Source organism: Xenopus tropicalis, chromosome 7, assembly GCF_000004195.4.
Source record: "Xenopus tropicalis strain Nigerian chromosome 7, UCB_Xtro_10.0, whole genome shotgun sequence".
Taxonomy (NCBI): domain Eukaryota; kingdom Metazoa; phylum Chordata; class Amphibia; order Anura; family Pipidae; genus Xenopus; species Xenopus tropicalis.
The window spans coordinates 59,549,147-59,565,261 of NC_030683.2; the positions used below are offsets into that span (position 1 = coordinate 59,549,147).

Below are 16,115 nucleotides of genomic sequence, written 5' to 3' on the forward strand. Positions count from 1 at the left end.
TGACCCCCTGAGTGTATGGGACTGGACCTATGATGAAGATGACCATAACTCCTTGTGGGAACATAATAGAAAGATGAAATTAGATTCATCAATTCTAAATGATCCCACCGGTCCCATACAGACTAAACATCACTACTGTGTGACCTGCCCCTGCCCAGATACTCCTATCTGCCAAACCGAGAACCCAAATCCAGCGATGTTTGGACCCGTAAGAAAGGCAATCGTAAATGAAACATATACTCAGGTTTTGGTACCTCTAGTATAAATAGTATGGGTTCTGGGACAATAAATGTTTGTGAGGTTGGGTTATGGTGTGACCTCCACATCACCTATGATGGGTTTTGATGTGAACTCTAATTTACCCCATGTGGGCTTTCACTCCCCCACATGGCATGGCCCTTATCAGCCAGGGATTAGAGTTTGGGCATTCCAGGATGTGAGGCCTTTACACATGGCTGGTTCCAGACCCTAGTGATCAGAGGCCTGTTATACATCTGTTTCTGTCCCATGGGGGAAGATTTTTGTGATACCTTGGCCTGCTTGATTAACCCTTACAGGCCTGTATCATGACACCTCCCCTTTTTAGAGTGAGCAAGGGGAGATTGACTCACAGGTCATCTGCACCATGCTCATGCTGGAAGGGTTCTGATTGACGTGACAGACCATCTGCGTTTCCATGATCACTCCCCTTCTTGTGTTGGATAGTGAAATCATATTGTTGAAGAGTCAAACTCCACCTGAGCAATTTCCCATTGTCCCCAGCCATGCGGGTGAGCCAACTAAGAGGGTTGTGATCTGTAATAACGGTAAAATTACGTCCGTATAGATAAGGCCGTAGTTTTTGCAAGGCCCAAACAATTGCAAGACATTCCTTCTCTATGGTGGCATAGGCCACTTCCCTTGGCAGCAGCTTTCTGCTTAGGTATAGAATAGGATGCTCTTCTCCACTTTGGTTCACCTGGCTGAGCACCGCACCTAGGCCGTAGGCGGAAGCATCCGTTTGTACAACAAACCTACGTGTAAAATCTGGGGCCTGTAACACTGGAGAGTTAACTAGGGCATTTTTTAAGGCCAAAAAGGAGTTTTCACAGTCAGGAGTCCATAAAATTACCTTTGGGAGTTTTTTCTTTGTCAAATCTGTCAGGGGTTTGGCCAGTGAGCTGTAGTTTGGGACAAATTTTCTATAATAGCCCGCAGTTCCTAAAAAGGACATAACTTGTTTCTTGGTTTGGGGAGTGGGCCAAGCCATTATAGAATCCACTTTTCCTGTGTCTGGTCTGAGTGTGCCCCCTCCTACCCTGTGTCCCAAATACTGCACCTCTGTCATGCCAATCTGACATTTGCCAGGTTTGATAGTCAGACCGGCTGTTTTGATTTTACCTAGGACTTGGGACAGGTGAGATAGGTGATCCTTCCAGGTGTGACTGAACACAGCAATATCATCTAAATAGGCTAATGCAAATTGTTCCATCCCTTCTAGCAAACCATTCACAACTCTTTGGAACGTTGCAGGTGCGTTTTTCATGCCAAAGGGCATGACTTTAATTCAAATAACCCAAAGGGAGTGACAAATGCAGACCTTTCCTGGGCATCTGATGTAAGGGGAATTTGCCAATACCCTCTGCTCAGGTCCATAATGGTTAAAAAGCAGGCACCTGCCAATTTATCTAAGAGTTCATCCATTCTTGGCATGGGGTAGGCATCAAAGACAGTTATAGCATTTAACTTTCGGTAGTCCACACAGAACCTGGTTGATTTGTCCTTCTTAGGGACAAGGACTACTGGTGAGGCCCAGGCACTATGGGATTTCTGAATTACATCAAGGGTTAACATCTCTTCTATCTCCCTTTTAATATCTGCTTGTACCTCTAGGGAAACTCTATAAGCTGACTGTCTAATAGGGGAATGGCTACCTGTATTTACATGATGAGCAACAAGGTGTGTCCTCCCTGGCTTTGCTGAGAAGGTTTGCTGATATGATTCAAGCACCTCCGACAGTTCAGCCTTCTGCCCTTCAGTTAACTGAGGATTAATTTGTGCATCAGCAAAGGACCCGGTGTCCTTTGTGGATGCTAGCAAGTCGACCAAGGAGTCCACTTCACCCTCCGTAGGCAAACTGCAAACTGGCAGGGCACAAGCAGTTCGGTCATAGTGAGCCTTGATCATATTTACATGGAAAATCTTTTGTCTCTGGCCCTTCTCATCCATAGCGACTACATATGTTACATCATTTAGACGTTTTTGGATAATGCAAGGACCCTCCCATGCTGCCTGTAGCTTATTCTGGCGCATAGGAATTAAAACCCACACCTTCTGACCGACTTCATAAACCCTTTCTCTGGCATTACGGTCATACCACTGTTTTTGAGTCTTCTGGGCCTGTTTCATGTTTTCATGTACTAGGCCCATCAGAGTTTGCATTTTATTCCTGAATGTTGTTACGTAGTCCACCACAGAAATTTCAGGACCTACATTTTTCCCCTCCCAGGCTTCCCTGATTAAATCTAAGGGCCCACGGACCCTTCTCCCATACAGGAGCTCAAAAGGGGAAAAACCCGTGGAGGCCTGGGGTACTTCCCGGTATGCAAACAGTAAATAGGGAAGATATCGCTCCCAGTCCCTGCCCTGGGAGTCTACAAACATCCTAAGCATTTGCTTTAGGGTGCCATTGAAACGTTCACAAAGGCCATTGGTTTGTGGGTGGTACGGACTAGCAACTAGATGCTCCACTTGTACCTTTTTGCACAAACTCTGCATTAAACTAGACATAAATTGTGTGCCATGATCTGTGAGCATTTCCCGGGGAAACCCAACCCTTGAGAATATGCTCAGCAGGGCATCAGCAACTTTGTCTGCTCTTATGGAAGATAGGGCTACTGCTTCTGGGTATCGGGTTGCATAATCCACTACTGTAAGAATAAACCTCTTCCCAGAACTACTGGGTATGGCTAAGGGCCCGACAATATCCACAGCCACCCTCTGAAAGGGCTCATCAATAATGGGTAAGGGGATCAGCGGAGCCTTGGCAATATCTCCAGATTTGCCAATGCGCTGGCAGGTAAGACAAGAACGGCAGTAGTTAGCAATGTCTGTACCCATGTTGGGCCAATAAAACCTGTGCGTTAAACGGGCTTTAGTCTTTTGTACCCCTAAGTGCCCAGCGAGGGGAACTTCGTGTGCTACCTTTAACAGCTGCTCTCTGTAGTTAAAGGGAACAATTAACTGTGTCTCTGCCATACATGGTTCAGATGGGTCAGAGGGAATTACCTTCCTGTACAGTTTTCCTTTGTCCCAATAAATTTTCTCGCTGTCATTCTCAGTAGGGGGTTTGTCTGCCAAAGATCTCAGTTTCTCCAAGCTAGCATCTGTTTTCAGAGCAGCCTCAAAGTCAGAGGAGCTGGCTGTAGATTCTGGACATAGAGAGACTGAGATTACAGGCAGAGGATCATTACTTTCAATGTGCTCGGTTTCAGAACAAGGGAAAGTTGATGTATTTACCTCTTCCCCTAGGTCTGCAGGCAAGGGCTGAGCTGCCATACTTCGTGTCACAACTGCAACAGAACAATCAACATTACAACCCCCCCTGCCAACATTTCTTATAGGTTCACTGGACATATTGCTAACCTGTGTAACAGAAGGACATTCTGTGGCCCCCCTGTGTTCATTCCCCAGACTACCAGATTGTACAGAGTCATAACACAGTACCTTTAGGTGTTCAGAAGTCTCTGATAGTGGAACAGACTCCTGGGAAGCAGTTGCAGGTACATACTGGGATACCAGCCTGCCCAAATCGGTGCCCAACAACACATTGGTAGGAATAGCATCAGACACTCCCACCTCCCTTATACCGCTTCCTGCACCCCAATCAAGGTATACACGTGCAAGGGGCACTGCAGGACTGGTTCCTCCAATTCCTTTAACATCCATGGTTTTCCCAGGAATAATGTCCTCAGAGTTTACCATCTCTGGCCGCACCAGAGTAACTTCTGCTCCAGTATCCCTGAGTCCAACAGTGATCTTGTTACCCACAGTAACAGGTTGTAAGTTATCCACACTATTTCCCTCTTTTCCGGCAACAAACAAAACAGCAGGGGATGAGCTGGTCTGTTTCCCCATAAGTGTAGACTTCCTCTTCTCTGGGCAATTTATGCTGACATGGCCCACCTTGCGGCATACAAAACACTGCCGGGTATCCACTGGTGCCGAGGTACCTGCAGTAGGGCGGGGTGTAGGGCTGGCATGTGAAGGAAAGTGGCCTGTTGGTTTACCTCCCTTCCAGGTTTGGGAGGTAGTTTTGTGGTTGTCAGACATCCTATTTGCAGCATAGGTGTCTGCTATCTCTGCTGCCTGATCTGCTGTTTTGGGCTCACGGTCCATAATGAATTGCCTCACTTCCACAGGACACGTGTGCAAAAACTGGTCTTTTATCATCAGATCTTCCAGGCAATCAAATGTGGTAACAGAGAGTCCCCTCAGCCAAGCTTTAAATGTGGTTCTGAGACTACTCACAACATCAGAGTAGCTGTCTGTAGGCCCGCGCTGTACAGTCCTGAATTTTTTCCGATACACCTCTGGGGTGAGATGGTATTTCTTGATTAGAGCATTTTTTATAGCATCATAGTCCCCATCAAACTCTGGTGGCAAGTCCACAAAAGCATCCAGGGCTTTATCCTTTAATCCTGGTGTGAGGTATTTTGCCCATTGCTCACGGGATAAGTGATACTGTCTGCAAGCTCTTTCAAAGCACCGCAAAAAGGTATCCAGGTCACCATCTTTATCCATGACTGGAAATTTATCTGCAGAGGTTATCAAAGGGCGCAATTCCGAGGACTCACTGGAACGTGGGGGTAATCTCTGTTGCTGGAGCTTTGCTAACTCCAGTTGATACTGGCGTTCTGCCTGTCTTTCTGCTGCTGCTGCTGCGGCCTCTCTTTCTGCTGCTGCTGCTGCGGCCTCTCTTTCTGCGGCTACTGCTGCTGCTGCGGCCTCTCTCTCTGCGGCCTCTCTTCCTGCTTCCGCCTGTTGATATTGCAGGATCAGCTGAAGGCGCAGCTGGGGGTCATCTGAACCCAACAATTGCAAAGCTGCTTGCAAGGATGAATTCCTGTCACCCTGCCCACTGCAGCTATTACTATCCCCTCGCTGAGAGGACCCAGGAGCAGAGTTCAGCACTGGCATGTCCTGAGTGGCATAATCTCCTGACTCAGGGGTGTAGCTCTGCTGCTCCTGTTCCACCAAGGCACAAACCAACATCTCCTTTGATTTGTCAGCTGCATCAATGCCTCTTTGCTCACAGAGGTTGATGAGGGTCTCCTTGGTTTGCCTCTTATAAAATGCTGCCATCTTGCAACACTTTACCAAAATAAAAGATAGAAAAGAAAAACAAGAAGGGAAGGGCAACTGTTTGCAACACGTATGTCTTAAAAAAAATTTTACTCTGCACTGAGTTTGTCTTTGAAGACTGTTTCCTCCTCTCAAGGATTCACAGTCTTTAGTGCAAGGTTCAATTACTTAATCCAAGCACTAATGCTCTAAATAACAATATGACACCGCTGCCAATCAATTTGTCACGATTACGGCACTTCAGACGCACGTGACTTTAGGCGTGGTTGTCTAGAGGGTCCCCTGCTCAGTCTCACACACCTGGCACCCCGGTAGACTAGCGGCACAGCACCCCAAAGACCAACCAACGCTCACAAACTCAAATACAACTTGCTGCCACCACTCTCATACTTCTTATACTGGCGATGAGAGATGCCAAGCACACTGGTAGAGAAAGGGTTAATGTAAAGAACCGACACACAAACTCTCCATACTAGCAGTCACAGGGTTAATCAGCATACAGAGGGCTAAGGCACACAACTCAGTTACACACTCGGAGGTTAGGTACGTTTTAGAGCATCAAGGACAAACTTATTAAATTTTATATTTAATATTATAAAAAGTATAACAGTGCAAGTTAAAACAGGATGTTACAAAAAAAGGACATACGATAAAATAAGTACAAACAGTTTAAAATAAAAGGGAAAAACATAGAAGTCCTATACTGTACCAAGCAAAGTCCTTCTAGTCCTGGAGGCAAGGGGAAACCACAGGATAAACTTCCAATCGAAAATTGGTCCTCCAAGTATATCAGCGTATAGTCAGAAGAGCTGACTATTTATCCCAGTTTGCAGGGGATCAGGTAACTGGACACTCCCCCCTCCCTCAGGAATGCAAGGGGTGTCACCATTAGCAGGACACAGTGTGAGTTTTATGACCCCCTGAGTGTATGGGACTGGACCTATGATGAAGATGACCATAACTCCTTGTGGGAACATAATAGAAAGATGAAATTAGATTCATCAATTCTAAATGATCCCACCGGTCCCATACAGACTAAACATCACTACTGTGTGACCTGCCCCTGCCCAGATACTCCTATCTGCCAAACCGAGAACCCAAATCCAGCGATGTTTGGACCCGTAAGAAAGGCAATCGTAAATGAAACATATACTCAGGTTTTGGTACCTCTAGTATAAATAGTATGGGTTCTGGGACAATAAATGTTCGTGAGGTTGGGTTATGGTGTGACCTCCACATCACCTATGATGGGTTTTGATGTGAACTCTAATTTACACCATGTGGGCTTTCACTCCCCCACATGGCATGGCCCTTATCAGCCAGGGATTAGAGTTTGGGCATTCCAGGATGTGAGGCCTTTACACATGGCTGGTTCCAGACCCTAGTGACCAGAGGCCTGTTATACATCTGTTTCTGTCCCATGGGGGAAGATTTTTGTGATACCTTGGCCTGCTTGATTAACCCTTACAGGCCTGTATCATGACAAACAGGTTTTATATATCATGCCCCCTTCAACTTTCTTTTAATACATACTTGGTACAGTTATATGAAGATACTTAATGTGGACCTGCAGTGACAAAAGAAAAACCTGAAATATATCTCCGTCTGAGAGTACCGGAGATTGTGAGACATTTGTTCTTGATCGGTAAAAAAGATATTTATGTTTGTAAGCATACTATGAGCACTTTTACAGATATTAAAAAAGAGATCACTAATTGTATTAGAGTTAATTGCTCACTATAGCAGATATAAACAAACAAGGTGTTGTTGAACTTAGTTTTTCTGCACTTTATTATGTGAAAACTAGATAAATGAATGTTCTGCTACAGGTATGGGATCTGTTATTTCCAAATTACGGAATGGCTGTCTCCCATAGACCCCATTAATAATCAAATAATTCTAATTTTTGAAAATGATTTCCTTTTTCTCTTTAATAATAAAACAGAACGACGTACTTGATCCCAACTAAGATAGAATCAATCCTTATTGGAGGCAAAACAATCCTATTGGGTTTATTCATTATTCAAATGATTTTTTAGCAGACTTAAGGTATGGAGATCCAAATTACAGAACAATCCCATTCTGGATAATAGGTCCCATACCATACCTCTCAACATTTTGAAAACAGAAAGAGGGGCAAATTTTTTTGACTATGCCCATTTTTGAAACCACACCCCCTAAATACCACTACCATTTGACTAATTTGGCAGGTTATTTAAAGGTTGAACACATTTCTGGAGGTTTTGGGGTCCTGTTTTATGTGTTATTAGTTTTGTTGAAAAAGCTAAAATTGTCTTTTAAGCTGCAAATCTCAGATCCCCCAAGAGACCTACTCTCTGCCAAAAGCACACTTAATTAAATTTGTATCTTTTTTAGCTTCAGTGCAGGAGATCAAAGGGAAATGAAGGACTTTTCCAGTAAGAATTCAGGACTGCGGGTTAAGCTGTCAAAAGGGACTGTCCCTCGAAAATCGGAATATTTGGGAGGTATGCCATACCTGTATTTGCATTTTCATTTTTAAAGTTGAAACTGTTCACTCATATACACTTTGCACTTCATTTTATAACTAAATGAACAATTTAAATATATGATCAGGAGTCAGTTAATAAAATATACTAAACTATATATTGTTTTTCTTTTAAACACTTATCTTTGCATCGATATAAGGGTTCTGGAGAACAACTACACCAACATGCTTGGGAGTAAAAAATTTCTTGTGGCAAACAAAAAAGACCACAAAACAGAAACATTGGAGCAGCTACTATTTATTCAACAAACGAATTGTTATTAATTTCTCTCTTACAGCTAACTAAATTACTATGTACCCAAAGCACTTTTGACTAGCTTCCCAACATCGCCCTTTTTAAACTCATCCAACAAATACTGCAGTAACGTGTTGAACCCCATACACAAGCCAACAGCAGACGACGCAACCAGTTTTATGTCGCGCCTACAGACTCTGTGCGTGCAATTGTTCACCCCTTCCGCATCCACTCCGTCAGACGCACGTACCTACGTATATGGTCCTTGAATACAGGATGTAGTACCCCGCAGGACGCAGAGGCAAAGCAAGCGAATGGTAGGTTGCTTTGTCAGCAGAATTTGAGCCCAAGGGCCTGAGGATTTCTATCTTCTTTAAAAAATGATACATCACATCCGGGCTCCGTTCGTTAATTTACTGGTTTTTGACAGTTTTTTTACTAGGTCGCCTAGTGGGTAATCCGGCCTTGCGGAAGAGGCACGTCTCGGTAGTAAGGTGTCTAAAGTCGAAGGGTGAGCGTAGTAGTTAAAGCATGTCGTATAAGCCCATCGCCCCTGCGCCTTCTGGGAGTAATAGTGCCCCTGGCACTCCAGGTAACAGAGTAATATAGGTTGGTTTATAACATTTTTTTTTTAAAGTTTTCTTTAAAGGTAAATGGCACGACTACAGATTATTGGTATTTTGGCGCTCTGTGGCAATTGTCGGGACCTGTAGGTGTTGCAGGGATAGTCACCAGACCCCCAAGGGCAATGACACAGCACCTGAAAATACGTTGATGTCCACATAAAAGGAAATTGCTGTGTCTGAGACAGTTTACTTGCGTACACTGTTGTAATAACATGAAAATGCAGTGAAAGTAATTTTTAAGATATTACCTGTGTGCAACTTTTAGATCTCTACATTTGCATTTTACAGTACTACAAGTTTGGCTGAATAAAGCCTGAAATTGCTATGTATATCAAAAAAGGATATAACAATTTATTTTTTAATATATTATTACCTGTTAGCGCTGCTTACTAACTGGTAAATTGATTGTGGCAGCACTGAGGGTAAGGACTATTTCTAATTTGTACTTAGAATTGCTGTGTGTGCCATTTTTCTAATGCTGCAAGACTTTTGTTTGCTTTAATTCAATTGTATCTGCTGAATCTCTAGAATATCAAGCATACTTTTAGGCTTTGCCAGCATTTACTTATTGTTGCTTGGTTGGATTTCTCAATTTTACTTCAGCTTTAAAAATCTATTGCATTTAACTGTTTTATTAGTGTTAAGATTTATCTTTAAGATACATTATAAAATATATATACATTTATTTTTTATAATATTTATAATTTATATACATTATAAAATCCAAGCAGTTTTTTCACTGATATGCCCAACTAAGGTGGCCAAACGATTTGATCAACAGCAGGATACAGGCCATCAGGGCGAGGACTTCATCAATGAACCGATGCAGGCAGATACGTTGCCGAATTGGTCTGAATTTTAGGGATTAAGTCCATGTCCTTTAAGGTGTCCATACACTGTAAGATCTGCTAATTTTGCAAGGTTGTTAAGCAAGTGGATCTTCTGATATGCCCACCTATGGCGGGCATAGGTGCCATTGGTTCAGGGACTGCATCAGCGAGCCGATCCAGTCCCTGATCCAACTGAAAAATTAAACCTGCCCGATCGAGATGGGTATTTATCTGGCCTAAAATCAAAGAAATTGAGCCGCCCTATCAACAATTGTCTGACAAGTCCACCTGCATTTGCTTGTGATTGGCATTTAAAGAGGCAGTGTACCTCCTTGTTTAACTTGAGTTCAGTGAATAGGACTTGTATGTATGTATTTATATTTTAGCATCCTTGTAATAGACTGCACCACCACTGCAATATCTCCTTAAAAGCCCTTATTGAAAAAAGGGTTCTGACCCACAGCAATGTTTCAGACCAACACTGGTGTTTTATCAAGCTACTGAAACAGCTAATATCCGTACATTTTTATAGTGTGATACAGTGACTATTGGTAAAATTGGTAAATTACAAACCATTCATTGTGAAATATTTCCATTTCAAACTACATAACTACCATTTGTTATATTTTAAACATTTTTACTTTCAGAGGCTTTTTGTGCATTAAGCCATCCCCATCATCCTTAAAATAAGCAACCTGCAACAAAAACAGATACATAAAACCCCAATTAAAAGCAAAAATTTAAAACCCATAATTTATTTTTCTCATTAAATCACAGATAAATCTTAAAGGAGAAGGAAAGGTAAAAACTAAGTAAGCTTTATCAGAAAGATCTATGTAAATACAGCCATAAGCACTCACAGAAACGCTGCATTGAGTTCTCTGTCAAAAGAAACAGGATTTGTTGTCTCCTTGTTTTTCTCTGCCAGAGACAGGCAGCTCTCTCCCCCTTTCCTGCTCCCCCCCCCCCTCAAGAATGCTAAGAACTCCTTCCCCTTCTTAGGAATGTGTGATCTGAGCCAATCAGCAGGAAGATTCCTCATAGTCTTACAAACTGATCATGTACAGTGTCTTGGTCTTGGTGCAGGAGCGAGGCATTATGGAAACTTTCTTTACAGAGCTCGGAGTTGTTTTTTTTTTTTTTCCTATGAGGCTTCTGATCATCTGAACCGGAGAAATATGGGGAGACCTAAGGGCACTATTGAGAGAACTGAAGATATACCTGCATCTTGAGATGAACTCTTTATTAGCCTTTCCTTCTCCTTTATATCAAATTCTCTATTGAGGTCATGGGGCATTAATGTCTCCAAACTACGTATCCATCTTGCTTCTTTATTCAGTAAAATTCTCTATCTATTAATACTAAAAAAAATCAAGCTGTCTCTTATTTTCTCACTACAGGCCATGAGGTGCAACAGTTAAAATTCCTGATCATTGATAATGCCCCCCCCCCCCCAAAAAAAATAGAATGAGAATTTTACTGGAAAAAGAAGCAAGAAGGATACCTAGGTTGGAGATGTTAATGCCCCATGGCCTCGAAAAAGAATATGATTTAAGTAAGATTTGTCAGCGATTTAATGAGAGAAATAAATAATAGGTTTTACCTTTTTTTTTTGCTTTCAATTGGGGTTTTATTTATCTTTTTGTTGCAGGTTGCTTCTTTTAAGGATGGACTATTGGTGTTAGTGAAAAAGTTTAAAATGTAACAAATGGTGGCTATGTGGTTTGAAAGGAAATATTTGTATCTGTACTTGTTGTTTCACAATGGTTAGTAGTATGATTATTTAGTTTGTAATAAGATTTTTTACCAATAGAGATCACACTATAAAAATATACGGATATGAGCTGTTACCAGTAGCTTAAAAAGACTGGTGTTGATCTAAAACATTGCTATTGCACTTCAACAGGTGGAGACTGTTACTCTAAAAGTGTGCATAGAGAGAGAGGATGCCAACCATGATAAAGCAGAACTGCTGATACCAAGCATTTGAAGATGTTTTAAAAGAAGTATGTATGTATATCTTTATTTATAAAGCGCTACTTATGTACGCAGCGCTGTACAGTAGAATACATTAATACAAACGGGATTATTAAGCTAATAGATGAATACAAAGTATAACCATAAATACAGATAAATACAGTTGCAATAAGTTAAGAGTCAAAGACAAGAGGATGGAGGTCCCTGCCGCGTAGAGCTGAAGTGAATGATTAACATTATCAAACGCTGCGAGATCCACAAGTAAAATTGCCACACTCTTGGCTCACCTAATCAAATATTTACTCAGTCACACTTCACATTTTCTAGAACAGGCAGCCATCTCTATAAAAAGGTATTCTCCCTCCCATCCTTTCCCTCCTTGCTTCATACTGCACATGTGTTTCATTCCCTCCCCCCCTTCGCCTCACCTCCCCTGTGGCAGATCTGCTTCTGATTGGCTGGTGGGCATGTGTAGCTCAGAACAGGAGACAGGATCAAGTTACACACATGCTCAGAGAATAGGAAGGCTGCCGCTGGCAGCCTACAGGAAGGGAAGAGAGATTTCAGTGATTTCACTGGAGTCTTCACACTGCTGTAGGCTGCCAGCACCATATCTCAGAGAAGCAAGCAGGGATCTGGGAATTTAGATATGCAGTAAGTACTTAAAAAGAATGCCTTTAGACTTACTTTTAATTTATATTAACCTTTCATTGTCAACCCCATCCTCAACAGTCTAACCTCCATAGCTTAAATCTTCCATCGTCTTTACCAGTTTAGTTGCACGTCTCTGCACTCGCTCCAGCTCATTAATATCCTTCTTAAAGTGATACTGACAGCCAATAAACAAAATTTTCTTGCATCTGCCCTCATGTTTACATTGGTATCAACTTTTAATTTCTTTATAAAACAAGCTGCAAAGTTTTTTCACTTTACCATTATCATGGAATCAATGACAGGTCCACAGGGCAGCCATGTTTGCTCTCCTCTTCCAGGCTCCGGTGTGTGCCTGTGTGTAATGGGAGGGAAGGGGGAGATGCAGGCAGGGAAAGCTGAAGCTGCTGTTATCTACTGCTCTGTGCCAGGGGATGGGAGGGATAAAGCTCTGTGTTGGTGTGTGTAAGAGGGGGAAGGAAATCAAGCCTGTCTGCTGTTGTAAGGGAAAAGGAAACGGGAGGATCCTTTCAGTCACTGACGTCAGCCTGCTCCTGCTTTGACTGACAGGCTTAGAAAACACAGTTGGGTTTGTCAGACTGTTTGGTCCAGGATCTTAGGAAGTGTTTATTTAGACAACAAGGGCTTTCTGGAAAAAACGGTCCACATAAGTTATAGGTATGTTTGGAGGTAGAATCATTTATTGAAAATAATTATTTTGCTGTTAGTATCACTTTAAGGACTGGAGCCCAAAACTGCACTGCATACTCAAGGTGAGGCCTTACCCAGGGACCTATAAAGAGGCAAAATTTTATGTTTTCATCTCGAGTCAATGCCCGTTTTTATACAAGATAGCACTTTATTTGCTTTAGATGGTTCACGTTTATATTATTTCTACCAAAGTGCATAACTTTGCACTTGTCCACATTGAACCTCATTTTCCAGTTTGCTGCCTAGTTTTCCAACTTCAAATCGCTCTGCAAAGTGGCAGCATCCTGCATGGAACAATTTAGTGTCATCAGCAAAAATAGAAACATAGTACTCTCTATGCCCATCTCCAGGTTGTTAATAAATAAGTTAAAAAGCAAAGGACCAATGACTGACCCTGCAGTTACTCCACTAACTACACTGGTCCAATTAGAAAATGTTCCATTTACCACCACTCTTTGTGATCTATCCTTCAGCCAGTTCTCTATGCAATTACAAATATTATGTTCTAGGCCAATATTCCTCAGTTTAATCATTAACTTTCTGTGAGGTACTGTATCCAAGGCTTTATCAAAGTCCAAGTAGATGACATCAACTGTCATTCCAGCATCGAGGTTCCTGCTGACCTCCTCATAAGTCGACCAAATTAGAATTTTTCTGGCCTACATGGTGCTGGGCTGATAAAAGAACCAGTTTTGACCACTCAACCTATTTTTAAAACTGCACCCACTTCAAACCACACTCATGTTATCACAAAAGCTTTCAAGACCATACCCACATTAATAGTGGTAGCACAGCAAAAACCCAAAGATCACAGGGTGACAAAGTCGGGGCACCCCTTGTGTAGGGATATCATCCTTCATTCATATGTGAAAGAATTATATTATGTCATATTAAGACACACCCTTAAATCCATATGACTCCTCCCCTGTGGCTAGGACAGCAACCCCATCATATAATTTACACCTTAGGGACCATATAATGACTATTTCCAAATACTAACAAACTTCCAGAACAAACCCCTGCAAGGTTCACCTCCCACAGGCAGCACAGGGAAGGCAGAGTAAGGCACATAGGCAGCATAGGGCAGCCAGAGGATGGCACACGCAGGTAGCTTAGGAAAGCCAGAGTATGAAACACTCTGCCTGCCCTATGCTGCCTGTGTGTATGGCCTGAGGTTTGAACAATTAAAAGGTGTGAACAGTACAGGGGTTTACATGTTTAAACAATACGGGTTAAGGGCTCTGGTACACGGGGAGGTTAGTCGCCCGCGAGCAGGGAGTTTTGCCGCGGGCGACTAATCTCCCCGTGTACCAGAGCCTTTACAGCCTGAATCTGAGGTGTGAACCATGCAGGGGGCCAGTTAATCTAAGTACTGATACCATTAAAAGCTTAAACACAGATAAGCAGTCACAGTAGCTAGACGGGGGGCTACGGGCCTCCAGTTGGACAGCCCTTTCCTAGAGACATCAGTTTGAAGAGAAATGGCATGCACTCCTTGGTCCACTAAAACTTGTCTTTATTGTAGAGATGTTTACAACAAAAAAGTCCTGACGCGTTTCGTATACAAAAGATACATAGTCATAGGCACCTTCCCTAGAGCACTGATCCCCAACCAGTGGTTTGTGAGCAAAATGTTGCCCCCAAACCCTTGGATGTTGCTCCCACTGGCCTCAAAGGTGCTTTGGAGGCAAGTTTTGCTTGCATTAAAACCAGTTGTTCTGCCAAACTGAGCCTCATTTAGGCTACCAGTCCACATAAGAGCTGCCAAATAGCCAGTCACATTCCTTATTTGGCACCCTCATGAACATATTTTTCATACAAGTGATGGACCTTTTTTAAATAAGAGGGTTTATCACTGAGCCGCTGGGGATTGTGTGGATACTGGACCAGATTGGGGAGGCGATAAAGTTTATTTTAATGTGCCTTTTAAAGGACATGTCAACCCCCCAACCAAAAATTTTCGCAGAGAAAAGCCTCACAGCACTGTTTAAATACCTGCCACTCCCTGTCCCTCAGAAGCAAGCACTGAAGCTACAGTGATTTCTTGGAGTTTCTCTCACTGCAGAGCTGGATAACTCCCTCTCCCCTCCCTTCAGAATCTCGTCTGCCTGGCGTGGTGCACATGCCCAGTTCCAAGCCGTTTTAATGAGCATGCTCACTTGAGATGAATCTCTTCTCTACACAGCAGACGATTGAACTCTTTAACCACGCCCACAGTCAATCCTCCAATGAGCCGATCGCATAGGCAGTTGCTATACTAACTCTGCCTTTGTAAACAAGAGCTCTCTGCTCCCTCTCTTGGAACACGTTCTTCTGACTGCAGGCAGGAAAGTTTAACCTTTTCACTGCGAATCTGATCTGCAGGCATTTTCTAAGCGAGTCTTGCAAGCTTAAACAATGTTTGCTGAAATACTTAAGCAATGTACACTTCAGTCCTGTTTAATTTTATTGTTGTTTAATGCCCTAACAGTTTCATTTTAAGGAAAAAGCTGTCTGTACAGCTTTGTTTAAAAAAGCAGAAGCTTGAAAAAAAAAATCCTTGAAGAGGTCAGGCGCGCGCTCTCAATGTAGTCACCCGGCAAAATGGCCGCTGGGTGACGCGCAAAACGGAGCAGAAAAGAATGCGGTGATGCAGGCTGTAGGAGGAGATTGAGGGAGCAGCACTTATGCGGTTTAAGTGGGGGTTAGGTGCCCTATCCATTAGAAGTGAAATTAAAATTAGGGTTGACATCTCCTTTAAGGTGAATACAGGTAGATACATAACAGGGCAGTTAAACACCTGGGCAGACTTTCTCCATCTCAACATGTTTCAGCAAATTAACAGGCTTTCTAATTGAAGAACCAGCTCTTCATCTGGATCTATTCTTCATCATATTACATGCTTGGAAACTGGAAGTGATATAATTTTCTCGCTGTAGTATAGTTCACCTTTAGAAAAAGGTGTTAATAATACAAAATGCATCATGTACTACTTCTGTTCTTAATATTTTGGAGTGGTGTGTTGCCACAGGGGCAGCCATCCAAGTTGAAAACTAGGTAAAGGTACGGGTCTACATAGCAGATTATAGATTAGGTTTTCAATAAATCCAATGGTAATACACAAATTGTTGCCTGTAAGGATTTCCATTCATCCAGGTCATGTTATACAGTATGTAGTAGAATTTAGTCTAAAGCCTTTTCACTTTAATGCGCATGCACACGGGGTGCAATAACAG

General features: G+C 42.5%; 2 protein-coding genes across 5 annotated transcripts in view; one reads left to right on the forward strand and one right to left on the reverse strand.

The window, feature by feature from the left end:
* Nucleotides 1-397: 397 nt before the first annotated feature.
* Nucleotides 398-5,653, reverse strand: LOC101733107. The gene has a single exon (XM_012966999.3). It carries the CDS (start codon nt 5,341-5,343, stop codon nt 1,522-1,524), a length of 3,822 nt encoding a protein of 1,273 aa, XP_012822453.3. The 5' UTR covers nt 5,344-5,653; the 3' UTR covers nt 398-1,521.
* Nucleotides 5,654-8,314: 2,661 nt separating this feature from the next.
* The window catches only part of cdk2ap2 (cyclin-dependent kinase 2 associated protein 2), a 39,479-nt gene continuing 31,678 nt past the window's right edge, over nt 8,315-16,115 (forward strand). Inside the window, exons 1-3 of one of the 4 annotated variants that reach the window (XM_012966449.3) lie at nt 8,315-8,422; nt 8,536-8,697; nt 11,468-11,567. In XM_012966449.3, coding sequence (XP_012821903.1) covers nt 11,567 — 1 coding nt within the window. In that variant the 5' untranslated portion in view covers nt 8,315-8,422; nt 8,536-8,697; nt 11,468-11,566. 4 annotated transcript variants of the gene reach the window in all.